The 14,893-nt window shown below is 48.7% G+C and overlaps 1 protein-coding gene and 1 long non-coding RNA gene across 17 annotated transcripts in view; both read left to right on the top strand.

The window, feature by feature from the left end:
* The first annotated feature begins 5,515 nt into the window (after positions 1–5,515).
* LOC124090331 (uncharacterized) lies at positions 5,516–8,652 on the top strand. The gene is made up of 3 exons (XR_006851065.2): positions 5,516–5,724; positions 7,238–7,378; positions 8,541–8,652. It is a non-coding gene; the product is annotated as an uncharacterized LOC124090331 (long non-coding RNA).
* Positions 8,653–13,235: 4,583 nt separating this feature from the next.
* Papln (papilin, proteoglycan like sulfated glycoprotein) overlaps positions 13,236–14,893 on the top strand; it is a 34,160-nt gene continuing 32,502 nt past the window's right edge. For 3 of the 16 annotated variants that reach the window (XM_046440935.2, XM_046440934.2, XM_046440933.2), the window contains exon 1: positions 13,290–13,802. In XM_046440935.2, coding sequence (XP_046296891.1) covers positions 13,644–13,802 — 159 coding nt within the window. In that variant the 5' untranslated portion in view covers positions 13,290–13,643. The other 13 variants (XM_046440932.2, XM_046440931.2, XM_046440943.2 and 10 more) reach the window with 11 other exon arrangements.

The following is a 14,893-nucleotide window of genomic DNA, read 5'->3' as shown; positions in this document are numbered from 1 at the left end:
CCCTGGGTTTACTCCCTAGTGCCACATCAAAAATTTCAAAAAATAATTCTTTTTCTGCTCCCAGTCAGGTAGCAGTGTGGGTGGTGGCATCTGGAAAGCACAGCTGCCACTAACCCACCCCCACCCCAGCTTGTGATTCAAAGCACTCTTGGAGCTCTTACCTAGAACAGTTTGTGTAAGGGTCCCAAGTGTGTTGTATCTTTCATGACAGTATATAATTGTATGTGTAATTGTGTCATTCCATTCTATATATTATTGTCCTATGGAGAAAAATGGCAGTAATTCTGTCTTTAGTTGGAACCACATCTGGGCCATCATAAGTCAGCATACAGAGAACCCATCTTATTTCTTTAAGTCACTGATCTGACACAGAACTCATACAATTTGTGGCTGAAGACTGAGGATAGATGTGCTGGGCATGGTGGTGCATGCCTGTGATCACAAGTTCAAAGACAACCTCAGCAATTTAGCAAGACCCTGCCTCTAAATAAAATATTTTTAAAAAGGGCTGGGATGTGGCTAGGTGCTTAAGTAACCCTGGGTTCAGTCCCTGGTACCAAAAAAAAAAAAAAAACCCAAGGGGAGTCACCTAAATAAATTAAAAGACTATAGGGAGAAGTGAGGCTTGTTATTACCAGATATTAGAGGAAACTAGAAAAATTTAGGGTTCTGTCCAGTCAGGTGTAAATAAAAAAAATTTAAAACAATGAATGGGGTTACAATCTAATAACAGGTGTGCTATAGTTTTTCTTTAGAAACATAATGAATTTGTGAAATAAGTTTAGTTTCATCAAGTTTCGCCTGATCGATTACATAAGTGCAATAATAATAGTGACTGATGACATAGTACTCTCAGGGTAGACTGTTAAAAACCTCTCAAGGACCAGGTATGTGGCTCATGGTCGAGTGTGTGCTTAGCAGGCACCGGCCCTGGAGTCAGTCCCCAGATTCATCTTTCATAAACCTTTTGCAGCTTCCTCTGACCTTTAGGACTTGCTCCAAGCTTTATCACTTGGTTAAGCCTTCAGTGTTGTCCCATTTCTTTGATTTTTAAACTAGAATCATTGTACCTTAAGACAAAATTGTATTCTTATTCTCTAATCACCAAGACCACGCAAAATTCTAATACAAAAATAATTTTCTTTTTAATGTTCTTTACCAAAAAGTACATCTGCATATCTGTGACTTCCTTTTCATCTCTCTCCTACTTACTAGTTCCTTTCTGTTTTATTCTTACTTTCTTTCTAAATCCACATTTTGAAAAAAAAAAATTAACCCCCAAATAAGGCAATATTCTCTTTAATGCCGTTTTATAATTTTTCTCATTAAAAAATCTTAATTTTCTATTACACTTTGAATATAGAATTGCATACATTAATTCTAGAATTTTTTAACACTTAGTAACCTTATTTCTGGTGAAAACCTAGGTTGGAAGCAAATTTTGAACTGTACCTCATATAGGAACATTTTGGGAATATTTTATTTCCTGAAATGTGTGCTTCCTCATTGAATTTTCTAGGATGGAACAGGACATATTTGCTAAGAGATCCAGGTGTATTTTGTCTGAATAAAAAGAAATCAAAAGTAAATTTATGTTTATGTCTGTTCAGGAGGCATCACTGTCAAATAAAATGTTCAATATTTTACTTGGAAATCACTCATTTTATGAATATCTATTTTTTCATTTTAGATAACATTAAGATTTCATATCAATGAAAATGATTTCAGATCAATGAAAATTGCCAAGAATACATTTTTTTAAATTTTAATTTGTAACAGTATTTTATTTTAAAATATAGGCCAAAAAAAAAGCAGATTGGGAGCATAGGGGAAAATAAAGAAAAACAGGTTAGAAGGCTCCAACCTGCTGGCATCCCATCCAGATTGCTTAATCCTGTAGTCACCATTTAAGAATGGATCCTTGGTATACTTTTCCCATTGGTTTAAAAAGAATGTGCATGAGGGCTGGGGTCATGGCAGGGTCGTGGCTCAGCCATAGAGCGCCACATGCAAAGCCCTGGGTTCCATGGTTCGATCCTTACCACCACATAAAAATAAATAAAATAAAGATATTGTATCCAAATAAAGAGATTGTATCCAACTACAACTAAAAAATTAAAAAAAAAAAAGAATGTTTATGAGAACAGACCATGGTACAGCTGCCTAGGGTCCCAGAAAGAAGTTCTGTTCTATGCCTTTAAAATTTAGGGATCCCATTCCATTTCTTATTTGTCTTTCAAGATTCTAAGAAAATCTTAGAAGCCTTTAGGAATAAATATTTTTACTCTTCTTGAAGAGTGTTCTGAAGTAAGCAGAGGAGGGAAGAGTAAATTGTTTGCAGATGCATGCAATCTAATCAAAGCAAAACCCAAAAAGTGCTCACACACACACACACACACACACACAAATTTAATTCAGATGTGCAGAACAAACAAATTTTAAACCAGGTCTTCAGAACTAAAGGTAAATTCCCGAGAAAAGACACAAGGTCCTCACAAACTGTCAGTTCATGTAGAGACCAGAGGACTCATGTCAGAAGGGGCTTGCTAGAAGAGATTGTCTTCTATAGTCTCACAAGGTCTTTCATTAAGTTTCCTTATAATCAAACCAGACAACAAACACAGTTGAACGAACTCTCCATAAAGAGAAGACACGGGGTCAGCAAGGGAAAGTCATGAAAGCAGAGAGCTCAGAAGGACTTGGTGTCACACTCTGGACTCCAGCCTTCCTAAGTTGACCTTGCAGCAGGTGCCACCCGCCTCCCTCCACCTCTGCCTCCCTCCTTTCCTTCCTTTTTTTGTTCTTTCTTTTCCCACATCTGACCCCAAATTATATCAACCTAAATAACAGAGTCTCCAAAAATAAGGAATTTACTCAGGAACAAAAATTGCAGTGGGGGTACACATGGATGTATCCGGGGAGGCAAAGACGACGAGGAATTTTAAAGGTAAAATGAAAAGGGCTCCGTTAGTTGTTTCAAAGGATTATCTGTGGCCACAGGATCGAAGCAAGGTTGGCATCAGTCCATGGTTTGGATGGGCAGTTGATGGGGCAGATATCCTTGGAGGAGCTTTAGTTTGTTTGTTTTTGTTTATTAATTATAAGAGTAGCCTTTGTTCAAGTGTGTGTAGAACTAGAACTCCTGCAGGGTGAGAGGGGACCTGACAGGTTGCCCTGGAGGAACATTTTTTGGTCAGGTTGCGTTGGCCTTGGTGCAAGGCTGTGGTTCTGGCAGAGCCTCTGTCATAGCTCTTGTCCTTAGGTGTCTGTACATGAGATCCCCTCCTTCACCACCTCCCAGCTGTATTTATTTATTTATGTTGTTGGAGTTTGACACAAGTGACTCCATTTTTATTGTGACAATTACCATTAATCCAAGGTCAATTTTTCATGCAAAAGAGGAAAGGATTGTGTTCCCCTGCAGGGTAAACTAATAGCATCCCTCAAGGTGAACCTGCAGGTGAACATTCTCAGTGAACGAACCTAAACTCAAAGATGTATGATGAGGGGAGGCTGGGGTTGTGGCTCAGCGGTAGAGTGCTCCTCTAGCACAAGTGAGGCCCTGAGTTCAATCCTCAGCACCACATAAAAAAAATAAATAAAATAAAATATTGTGTCCAACTACAACTAAAAAAATATATTCTAAAACAAAAGATGTACAATAAGCACTTAAAAATGGAAACATAACTTAGAGCTAGACAAATATGTCCATACTGTATTTAAATGTCTGCATGTCTATGTGTGCGCACAAGCGTGCATGCTGGGGGTTGAACTGTGCTGAGCACACACTCGACCACTGAGCTACACCCCAACCACAGCACCTGGATATCAGTTCCTCCACACAGTGGCTGTCACATGGGGGACACATAGTGGTCTCTCAAATCCCCGAGAAGGAAACTAAAGGAGATTTTTGGAACTTTAAATTGCACCTAGGTTTTTAAAAATTTCATCCACCAAGAATCTACAACCCACCAGGTTACCATGGGTCTTTCTGTTTACTAATCAGAGCTCTCTACATCTGTCATGAAACAGCATCGACCTTCGGTGCATTGTAAGATGACAGGCTTCAACTTCTGTGGGCCACACAGAAGCGAATGTGTAATGCCTTCAGACTTGCTGAAGTGTCACAGGTGGCCCCTGGGCCTCCCTGTGTCTTAGTGGACCTCTGCTGGGGAAGCCTTGCTCTGGCCTCTCCTGACCCAGCTTCCCATTTCCACCTGGGTAGAGAACGCCAGCTGGAGGACCGTGCCATCCCAGGGAGATGTGGGCCTTGTTCTGTCTTGGGAACCTGCACAGGGCCCCTCAGAGGGGCACCTGCCTCTGGGAGGGGGGCATCTGCCTTCACATTTGCTTTTACTTCAGCTCTGGGGCAGGGCTAGGAGAGCTAGACCAGTACCTCACAGTTTTTAAGTGTGGCTTCTCTGGTTCTCAGGTTACTTCCATGGGCTTCCGGAAGCCAATTCCATGAAAAACTGTTAAGGGCCTTCTGTGTTTGTCAGAAGCTGACAGTGAAGCCGGCTGGTCCAGGTTAATGTGCTACCGAGGACACAGGCCCTTTGCACTGGCCATGTGGGACACTGCCCTTCAAGCCAGGTATCCCTTTTTTTGTCAGATGGGCCCACGGTGATGGCCCCAGAGCTGCATGCTCTTGAGGACAGGGATGTCAGGCCTCTCCCTGCCTCCCTGTCTCCATGGGACAGGTCATCCTTTTGGGGGACTGCTTCCTAACTAGCAAGGATTAGAATTCCCCCTTTCCCCTCTTGTACTGTAGATAAGTCATATAAGTGATTATACAACTTTTGTCATTAAAGATCGAAGATGTCAGATTCATCAGAATGCTCCAAGTGTTTGATATCTGTTACATGAACAGATTGTTCTATCTGCCTCTCTCTTTTGTTCTATCTGCCTCTCTCTTTCTTCCGTGCCGGGGTTTGAACCCAGGGCCTTGCACGTGCTAGGCAATGGCTCCACCACTGGCCTACATCCCCAGTCCACAGGAAATTTGTTTTTAAATAAAAATACTCTTTGGGTAAACATTCTGCGAGGGGATGACCTCACTCAGAGAGGTCCATTCCAAGTCCTGGTTGGAGCCTGAGTCCCTCTGAGACCAGCCTGGGGACGCCACCACTGAGAGTCCTTGGGAAGTGAGGGCTCCTTTGTCTTGTCTCCCGGCTTCCTGGCATCGTCTCCCACTTGCTGGCAGTTGGGAGGAGGGTGAGGCCTCCCCCCAGAGGGGCCCCTGCCTCTGGAACTGGAGACAAGTCTGGCCCCATCTTCTCCCTGGGAACACAGCCAACCCAGATGTTTCCCAGCCCCTCCCCTGACCAGCCCTCCCTAATGGGCCCACCTCCAGCGTTTCTCTCACCTTCCAGACCCTTCCTCATGTCTTGCCCCAGAGTTCTGTCTCCAACTGGAGATGGGCCAAGGACCTGACTCTTGCCTCCGTTTTGCTGAGGTTTGACATTCCTTCGCCTTCACCGCCAGCTTTTGGTATTCTCAGAAGGAACCCGGCCTTTGTCTGCAGACTGGCTCTCAGGACGGGGAAGCTGGCAGAAGTACATGCCTTTGCTCTGATACCCCTGAGCCAGAGACAGGCCCTAAAGATGACAAATATACACAGACCGTGGGGTGTGCCTGCGTGGGCCCCAGGGGGTCCTGCTCCTGAGGTGTGGGCCGCCTCCCCAGGCTCCTGGAGGTTGTTTGACAATTGTTTGAATCAGTGATGTAAGTAATGGGGGGAGGGGTCACAGGAGGGGGTTTCCATATGGATTGATGTCCACAGGGCTGTGCGTGGGAAGGTGTTTTGAATAAGAACAAACACTAAGCAGCTTGTGCCCTTGTTTACAAGCCCTAACTCCACTGAGGAGACCCCATGTTTATAAACAGGTGGCCAAGACTGAACCCAAACAAGATTCCTCCTCCAGAGTCATTTATGACATCTTGAGAAATGCGTGGGTTTGTCTTGGGCGAATATTACAGCGTTGACTGCAGGAAGAACACAAGATAATGTGATTTTCTTTTTTTTTCCCTCATATTTTATTGGTGCATTATAGTTTTACATTACGGTAGAGCTCATTGTTACATATATTTGTACATGCCCATGATATGACTATATAATTTGGCCAGTATCATTCCACAGCAGCTAATGTTTTTTTTTTTTTGGGGGGGGGCGGGGTGCATACCCAGGGGTGCTCAACCACTGAGCCACATTCCAACCTTTATTGTATTTTGTTTAGAGACAGAGTCTCATTGAGTTGCTTAGGGCCTTGCTAAGTTGCTAAGGCTGGCTTTGAATTCGCAATCCTCCTGCCTCAGTCCCCTGAGCCACTGAGATTACAGGCGTTCACAATGGCACCCAGCTGATAAGGTGATTCTTAATACCAAACCCTCACTGGACCAAGAAAAATCCTAGAGGAATGTCCTTGCTCCACAAGGCCAGTGTTTTTTGAGCATCTACTATTAATATGTCCCAGATTCTGTGTGAAGCCCATCATTAGTACCGTCTCATGTCATTCTCATCCAACCTGAGAGTGGGGTTGGTTATCCCCATTTTACAGATGAGAAAAATAAGGAAATGAGTAACATTCCTAGAATTATACACACCAAGTAACAGGAAGAGGCCTCCTGCCCAGGCCTGTCTGGCCCCAGGGCCTCCAGGGAAAGAGGCACTGGATCATGTGCCTGGGTGGGCCCAGTGTTCTCCCTGGTAAAATGGGCAGTCCAGTGTCTCTTAGCTTTCTCATGGAAGCTGCTCCATCCACAGAGGGTGGTGAGAGACCCTAGGACACAGCCCAAAGAGGTTGCCTCAGCCAGAATTCTCTCTGGAGTTTAAAAATATCTTTTAATTTGATTTCATAATACACATTTTTGTTCTCATTTTATTTGGTGAAATACACACAATGTAAAATTTACCACCGTAACCATTTTGAAGTGTTCAGTTCAGAGACATGAAACACATTCATGTTGCCAGGCGCAGTCACACACACCTCAGCTTGGGAGGCTGAAGCAGGAGGATTCCAAGTTCAAAGCCAGCCTCAGCAACTCAGCAGAGCCCTGAGCCATTCCATGAGGGGATGGGGATAGGACTCAGTGGTTAAGTGCCCCTGGGTTCAATTTCTGGGACAAAAATAATAAAAGGACATTCACATTGTGCAGCCGTCCCCTCTCCAGAACGTCTTCCTAACCCCAACTGGAAACTGACACCATTAAACACTAAATCCCATTGCCCTTCTCCCAGCCCCTGGCCACCCCAGTCTGCTGATTCCGTGAGGCTGACTGCTCCAGGAGCCTGGTAGGAGTGGAGTTCTTCGTCTTCTTCAGGGAGGCCGGATTGGTTCCTTTCTGAGTGGCCTGTTTCATTTGGCGTCATGTCCTCAAGGTTGGTTCATGTTGCATATTTAATACAGAAATAACCACGACCCCGTCATAAGCCATCACCCAAACTCCTTACCACTCCCAGTCCTAAAGCTCATGTTCCCAGAGGCTTCGTCTTACCTGCTCAGGGTCCCTGTATCCCCAAGGTCACAGCCCTCAGCGTGGGAAGCACTGCCCAGCCAGGCCTCAGCTCCAGCTCCGGCAGGCATGTAGCTCATGGCCACAGTCTGACGTTCAGGGTCTGCACCTCGAAGAGGCCAGTGTGGGCCGTCCCTGTGGACCAGGGCATGTGCCACTCCCTTCCTGGGACACTGCTGCCTCCGTCTTTCTGTCGTCAGACTTTGCTCTCAGCTGTGGATTTCCAGGTGTTTTCAATTTGATGTTTGTTTTTATTGACATTAATCTACTGTCATCTTCTTTTAATTTAAACTGAGGCAAGCGGCCGCGAAGGACGGTTAGCTTGCCCAAGATGTCACAGCCAGCCATGGGTGACCCACCCTGCACCCGGGGCAGGCTGTGCAGCCTCATGCGGGGCCCAGGGGACACCAGTTGGGATGCAATTCCAGCCTGAGAAGGTCGCTCCTTGGAATCCTGGTTCCTTTGTGGTTGTGTCGTATTTGATTTGTACAAGTCTAGAGTCTCTTACTTGCAACTACAAAATTCAAAATTCTCTGAAAACTGAAAGTTTGTCAGATCTGACCTGATTGTAGGCCACTGAGGATCTTCATTACTCCATGTGGGTGAATATTTATGTTTTGTACAGAGTCAGGAATGTGTGTGTTGTTCTGTGTGGTGTTTTGATTAAAGAGGGCTTCCAATCCTGTTGGGGATATTATATAATATGCAGTTTAGTCTAAACTTCTGAGATCTGAAAGATTCTCAGTCCTGAAAAACACTTGACCCAAGTGTGTCTGATGAGAGATTGGGACCTAAATACAGTAATCTTCCTTATTTGAGGGTGAGATGTTCCAAGACCCCCAGTAGTTACTTGAAATTGCCTACCATACCAAACCCCTATATATTATTTTTTTCCTATTCGAAAATTTAGTTTACAAATTAGGCATAGTGACAATAAAATAGAAAAATTTAACAATATATTGTAATCAAAGTTAAATTTTAAACATATGAATGGTTTATCTCTAGAATCTTTCATTTACTATTTCCAGATTTTCAAACCACACTTGACAGCTGCTGTCTGAAACTGCGGAGGGTAACCAAGGATAAGAGGGACTGCCATAAAAATAATAGGACTGCAGTGACAGAAAAGTTGTAAAAATAAAGAGCTTAGACCCAGTTTTCTGTCTCTAAGTGGCTTTGTGCTTAAATAGGAGTTCCATCTGGGCACAGTAGCACATTCTTGTAATTCTAGCAATCTTGGAGTTTGAGACAGGAGGATCAAGTTAGAGGCCAGCCTTAGCAACTTGGTGAGATTCTGTCTCAAAATAAAGAACTGAGGATGTAGCTCAGCAATAAAGTGCCTAGTACCAACAAATAGATGATAGATAGATAGATAGATAGATAGATAAGGAGTCCCTGGACTGGAGATGTAGCTCAGTGGTAGAGCACATGCCTACCATGCAAGAGGCCCTAGGTGCAATCCCCAGCACAGCAATATAAATAAATAAACTAAAATAGGGGTCCAGGACAACAGGTCTCAACATTATTGAAGTTAGAGAAGCATCTCCAAAATGGCAAGTTGCTTCCCTCGCTGAAGTTACCTTGCAGAGCCTAATGGAAAGCTGGGAGCCCCCAGTGCATGAGTTTCTGAGTTACGCTGCCAGACTTTGGCCCCAGACTCAGGCGACCCGTGGGCATCTGGGCTCAGAGACATCCACACACTGAGGCTGCAGTCATGGAGAAGGTGAGAAGTGCCCTGGGCTAGTGTGGAAGCTGAGACCAGTTCTGGCCTTTGGGCTGTCAATCCAGCACCCCTCTCCCTGGTGACTCCAGGGATTGCAGCAGCAGAGCAGGAACACCAGGCCTGGAGTCTGCTCTGCCGAACCCTCAGAAAAAGACTCTGCACCCCGCATGGGGCACGGAGGCCACACCACAGACCCTAAGCTGCGAGACCCAGAGACCCCCCTGGACCTGTCCCCTGTGGGCTGGCTCCACACTCCACTGGCCCTTGTGGGGTCTGGACCCTGAGCCCCTCTCTCACTGAGGACACAAGCAGGTTCTACTTGCTCCCTCGACATCTGGAGGAGTTCAGGTAATCAGCTTCTCCTGGGGGACTGTAGCCGCGACCCGCGCAACAGAACAGGGGCGAGGGGTTGAAATCTCTTGGGAGGCCGTCAGGCCAGAGCATCAGGAAATCCCGCCCTTGCCTTCTGTCCCACTGACCTCCTGCCCCTTCTCCAGAGCAGTGTCCTGCTGCCACTGATTCCCCGCAGGTCTCCCCCTCCTCCTGATGTCCCTTCCTGGGATCTGAATTGAAGAGGGGTAGGGACACACTAGGCGCAAGGTCACTGAGGGGACATCCCAGGAATACCTGTTCTTTCTCTCCAGATGACCTCTTGTCTGTGGGAAGAGGAGGGATCGTTCTGTCCCAGCTTTGAGGATGAAACCCTCCCCACAGGCCAGGTGACTTATTTTATGACAGTCACCTGTCAGACATGCCAAGCACAGGGCTCTCACTCGGGGAGGCTTGGCTGGTGTCTCCAAGCGCTGGCTGAGACATGGCAGTAAGAGGGAGGACCGAGGGTTGAGATGGCACCTGGGAACAGCGGAGAGTGGAGGGCAGGGTGTCCCTCGAGTTTTTATGCTCTCCCCCTCGATTTTTGAGTGACTGCACAAAAGATGCTGTTTGATTTATGACGGGATGACAAGAAGACCCTCCTGAATTTACAGTGTGGAGAATGCACTTAATACTCTGACCTGCTGACCTTCCTAGCTTAGGGGGGTGATCAAGTGGTTGGCAGGTGCCTCGGCTCACTGCCTCTGCCAGGCATTGGGGTGGTGCTGGGGCGTGGGGGTGTATCACAGAGTCACTAGCCGGGGAAAAAATCCAAATTTAAAATTCAAAGTAGCTATTTTACAGAATGTATGTTGCTTTTACATTTTATCATCATCCATCGGCTATCAGTCAAACCATGGTAAGTTGGGGACTGTTAGGGTCTGGGTCTGGAATGTCCTTCCAAGTCTCAGCCTTGGTCACCAGGGCAGCAACATCCAGAGGTGGCACCTTCAGGAAAAGAGGGTTCTGAGCTCATCAGTGGAGTGACCCATTTGATGGATGAATAGTTAGAATGGACTCTGGGGAGGCGGTGGAAACTGCAGGTAGCTGGGACGTGGTTGGAGGAAGCAGGTGACTGGGCACTGCATTTTATCTCTGGCTCCTCTCTCTCTCTCTGCTTCTTGGCCGCCATGAGTGGCAGCTTTTCTCTGCTATACTCTCCCCACCAGGATGTTCTCCTTCACCTTGATCCAAACAATGGCACATCAGCTGAGAGACCTTTGAAGCCATGAGTATTTTTGTCACATGAATGTCAACCTATCACCGAGACCATCTGTATGAAGGGAAACCAATATATTTAAGTTTAATAATAGGACTATTTGAATATTCAGATTTTAAGATCAGCTTCAGTCTAAATTATCACATAGCCAGGTGCTGTGGTGCACAACTGTAATCCCAGCGGCTTGGGAGGCTGAGGCAGGAGGATCACGAGTACAAAGCCAGCCTCAGCAAAAGCGAGGCACTAAGGGACTCAGTGAGACCCTGTCTCTAAAAAAATACAAAATAGGGCTGGGGATGTGGCTCAGTGGTCGAGCGCCCCTGAATTCAATCCCTAATACCACCCCCACAAAAATTGCAACCCTTACTAAAGTGTAAACTCTCCAAGGGAAGGGGCTATCGGGTATTTGAAGGGAGGCTATGGTGGGGCATTTATCCCGTGGAACCTGATCGCCCCTACCCAGCAGGGCTCTTTCGGCTCCAGAGTGCTGGCTGTTAAACATTGACCACAGCCGGTTGGGGCTGCCTCCAGCTTCTGCAGCAGTCTAGCCACTTAGATATTCCAGGAATAAATACATGCATGAACAACCACCACCACAAGAAGAAGGAAGCAGAGAAGTTCGGTTCAAGAGTTCAGCAGAACTCACGCACCGCACCGGGAGCCACAGGGAGATGGTAGATGTTCATTTCCTAGGGGTTCATTTCTAGGGTTCATTTTCACCTTCCCATCTGGGGGGGCTGCCAACTCTCATGTCTTAGGGCCTGGCAGATGAGGTGCAGGCATGCTCTATGGGGTCTGAGTCAACAAGGACTGTTCAAGGTGTTTTCTTGGGGTGACCTTGGTCAGCATTGCCGGAAAGCGGTGGTGGAAGTAGCTCAGCATCCAGCAGGATAGTTCCTAACCAGAGCCATTCCTGGGCCACAATCTGCAACATTCACAGGGGTTCCAGCCCATTTCCATGCCTCACCCTCCAGCCTTCCCGTCAATTCCATGAGTTCCCAATGTCCTTCCTCGAAGCAACTTTTCTATTTAAGTCGACTGGATCCTTTTCTGTGGTTTGCAACCAAGAACGCTGTGAGTCAGTTCAGGTCCTTAGAGGAGCAGATGCCAAGATGGGATTAGGTGTGCAAGGGAGCAGTGGAAGGAAAGACCCATGAAGATAAACATGGAGGGAACCATGGGGGAGCCATGCGGGGAGCCTTGGGAATGTGGAAGAGAACCAGGCACCAGCTGGAGGCTGCCAATCAACTGGGCTTCCCACAACACTCTCCAGAGGGAAAACTTTAGGACCACTGCAAACCTCTAGTACAGGATATATAACAAGGGAAAAGAGATTTCTGCACTTGCAAAGTTCCCAGTTTGGAGGGAGAAAAGAGACCAATAGAATAGTGCAGGACCAACCCTGGCCCAGGGGCCACAGAGGCTGCGGTAAGGGAAGGCTTCCTGCCAGAGATGGATGGTAGAGCAGCTCCCTGTCTTAACCTTGAGCCTTCCATCCCAACCCAACCACACAGGGATCTGACCGCTTATTTCTTAGCTTTGTCTCTAGTTATGCAATTTACAGAAGTGACCCAATGTAGAGAATTAGGGGGCGTGTGGAGCAGGGGGAATTAGCATTTTTTCAGACCCTAGTGGGAGCTGTATGGAAGCATGCCATCTCCACGGGGCTCATGTGAGCAGGTTGTGACTGAATGAGGTGACATGACTTGCCCAAGTCCATACACTGTGAGGAGCAAAGCTGGTGTCCAACCCAGGTCTGTCGGTCTCCCTGGACTTTGCTCCTGCTGCTGCCCCAGGCTACCCCAATCCCCAAATGGAAGGGGGTCTCTGGTTCTGCCAGTGGGTGGCTTGGAGCCAGTACAGAGGGGAATTTACAATGGGAAGGAAGGCTTTATGCTTTTTCCTGAAAACTTTCTGAAACTACCGTATTTCTGGGCACTGATTATTGCTGGGCACTGTTCTCCCTTGTCTCTCTGGGGTGGGCAGAGGAGAACGTGAGGCCTGCAGAGTTCTTGCCCAAGACAGTGAGTGGCGGGGCCTGGCTGTGGGCAGGTCCTGACTCCCCAACCTCAGGGGTCTCTCTGCAGTTGGGGAGAGGAGTAAGAAGACCCAGGTCTGGGTGTCTGAGACAAAGGGATCAAAGGAAATCCAGGAGCAGATCAGGAGGATGAACTCCTGGGGCCTCAGCTGCCCCATTCAGCCTTGGGAGAAGCATTTCTCTCCCATTAACAGGGACCTTTGACCAAGCTGGAGGGGCCAGGGAGTAGGACTTTTAGAATGGAAGAAACTTTTTTTTTTTCTTCTAGAGAGGCTCTGGGTAATTCCACTCTGCTTTCTCTGCCAAGCTTTATCTTTGCCCAAGAATTCACACACCTCCCCAGGGGCCCCTGGGACACAGCTGCTTCAGCTCCTCCTCTCTACCCTGATAGGTAAGAAAGGCCCTGGGGTTTGTGTTTTAACAGGCACTCTCTCCCAGCGTCAGCGAGGGCTCAAGGCAACGGACTGCAAAAGCCCAGCTCTGAAGAGGGCTGAGCTCCTCCATGGGTGACTTTTCTCTGCTCACAGGAGATCAGGGAGAAGTGACTGGCCAGAGCCAGCAAGGGGCCAAAGGCAGAAGAGGATGGGGGGAGGGAACCAGCCTTTGTGAGCTTCCCACCTTCCACAGGCTCGGGGCCAGTGCCATTTTCCTACAGATGAGTGAATTCCAGTTTTAGAAAAGGGACGACAGGCAAGGGGTGCTTTGCTTGTGAGAAAAGACAAGCGAGAAAGGAAATTAGATTTACCACAATTTACTTAGCTCCTGCCTTGAGGCCAACCATGCCCTGGGCACGGGAGATGGGGATGCAGGCCTTACCCTCTGGGAACTCAGAGCTGCTGACGCAGGAGACTGAGCACCACTGTGATGCACCACAGAACTACAGCAGGCAAGAACTGAGGAGCTCTGCCCAGGGGGTGGTCTGCGGAAGGCTTCCACAGGTGAAATTTGACCAGGGTTTTGAGAGATGAGTAGGAGTTAGCGGGGCTTGGGACAGTACATTCTAGACAGTGAAAAAAGCTGGCTGGGATGTGGGGATAAGGAGAAATTAGTTGCAGCTGAAGTAGAGAATTCAAGGGTGGAGGACAAAGAGGGTGGCTGGACGCGAGGGGTGCGGGGAGTGATGGAGGGGCTACGGTTAAGGAACAAGGGCGAGCGAGATCGCAGAGGCGACTGGCCCAGACCCAAGGCGGGAATGACCCGGAGCCCCGGGAGGGGAGGAGAGGAGAAGCCGAGCCTTGGCGAGGATCCAAGCGGGTGGAGGCACGGGGCTTCTCTGGTCACCACGGAGGCCTCTCGGCGGGGGCACTGTCCTCCCGCGGAGATCGGAGCTGGTGTCCGCGGGGCTGGGTCCGGGGAGATGGGTGGGGGGAGATGGGCGGGGAGAGAAAGCCCAACCTCCGCGGGCGTTCCGCGCGGCCGGGCCGACCTCCGGGCTAGGGCAGGGGCGGGCACCGACGGAGCGGCCCTGGCAGCGCTGCGCGGGGCTCCCGGCGCTTTCGGAGACAGGTAGGAAGGTGGAGAGGCCGGCGGTGGGAGTCAGGGGCGGCATACCCGGCTTCTGCAGGAATTTGCCCCGCCTAGCTCCTGGCGCTTGCGGTGTCGGAGAAAGTGGGGCGTGGGGAGCCCACCTCCGGCTCCCTCCACCGAGGTGCGCGCAGGGCGGGGTCCGGCCAGGGGGACAGGGTGCGGAGAACCGCTCGGCCAGGGTCCCAGGGCCCCACGCAACCCCGGGGTCCCAGCGCCCACGCTTCCCACCACCTTCCCTCGGAGGGACGCCGTTCCCTGCGCGTCGCGGAGGCGAGGACTTGAAGGCCGAGCGCGTCCCCTCCTGACCTGACGCTGGGGATCTGGGCCTGGGGAGCTGAAGCCTAGGAGCCCGGCTGCTGCCACAGGTGCCCGGCCGCCCCCAGCCTCACTTGCGAGCCGCATCTGGGGTCTTCGAAAGACGCACAGGCGCGGTCCCGGGTTGGGGACGCGGGGCGCCCCTTCAGGGTAAGACAGAAAAGGGGGACAGCGTCATGCCAGCCCC

Source organism: Marmota monax, unplaced genomic scaffold, assembly GCF_021218885.2.
Source record: "Marmota monax isolate L192 unplaced genomic scaffold, Marmota_monax_Labrador192_F-V1.1 WCK01_AAM20220418_F8-fsc00017, whole genome shotgun sequence".
Lineage (NCBI taxonomy): Eukaryota > Metazoa > Chordata > Mammalia > Rodentia > Sciuridae > Marmota > Marmota monax.
This window is presented reverse-complemented; position numbering and strand designations above follow the sequence as displayed.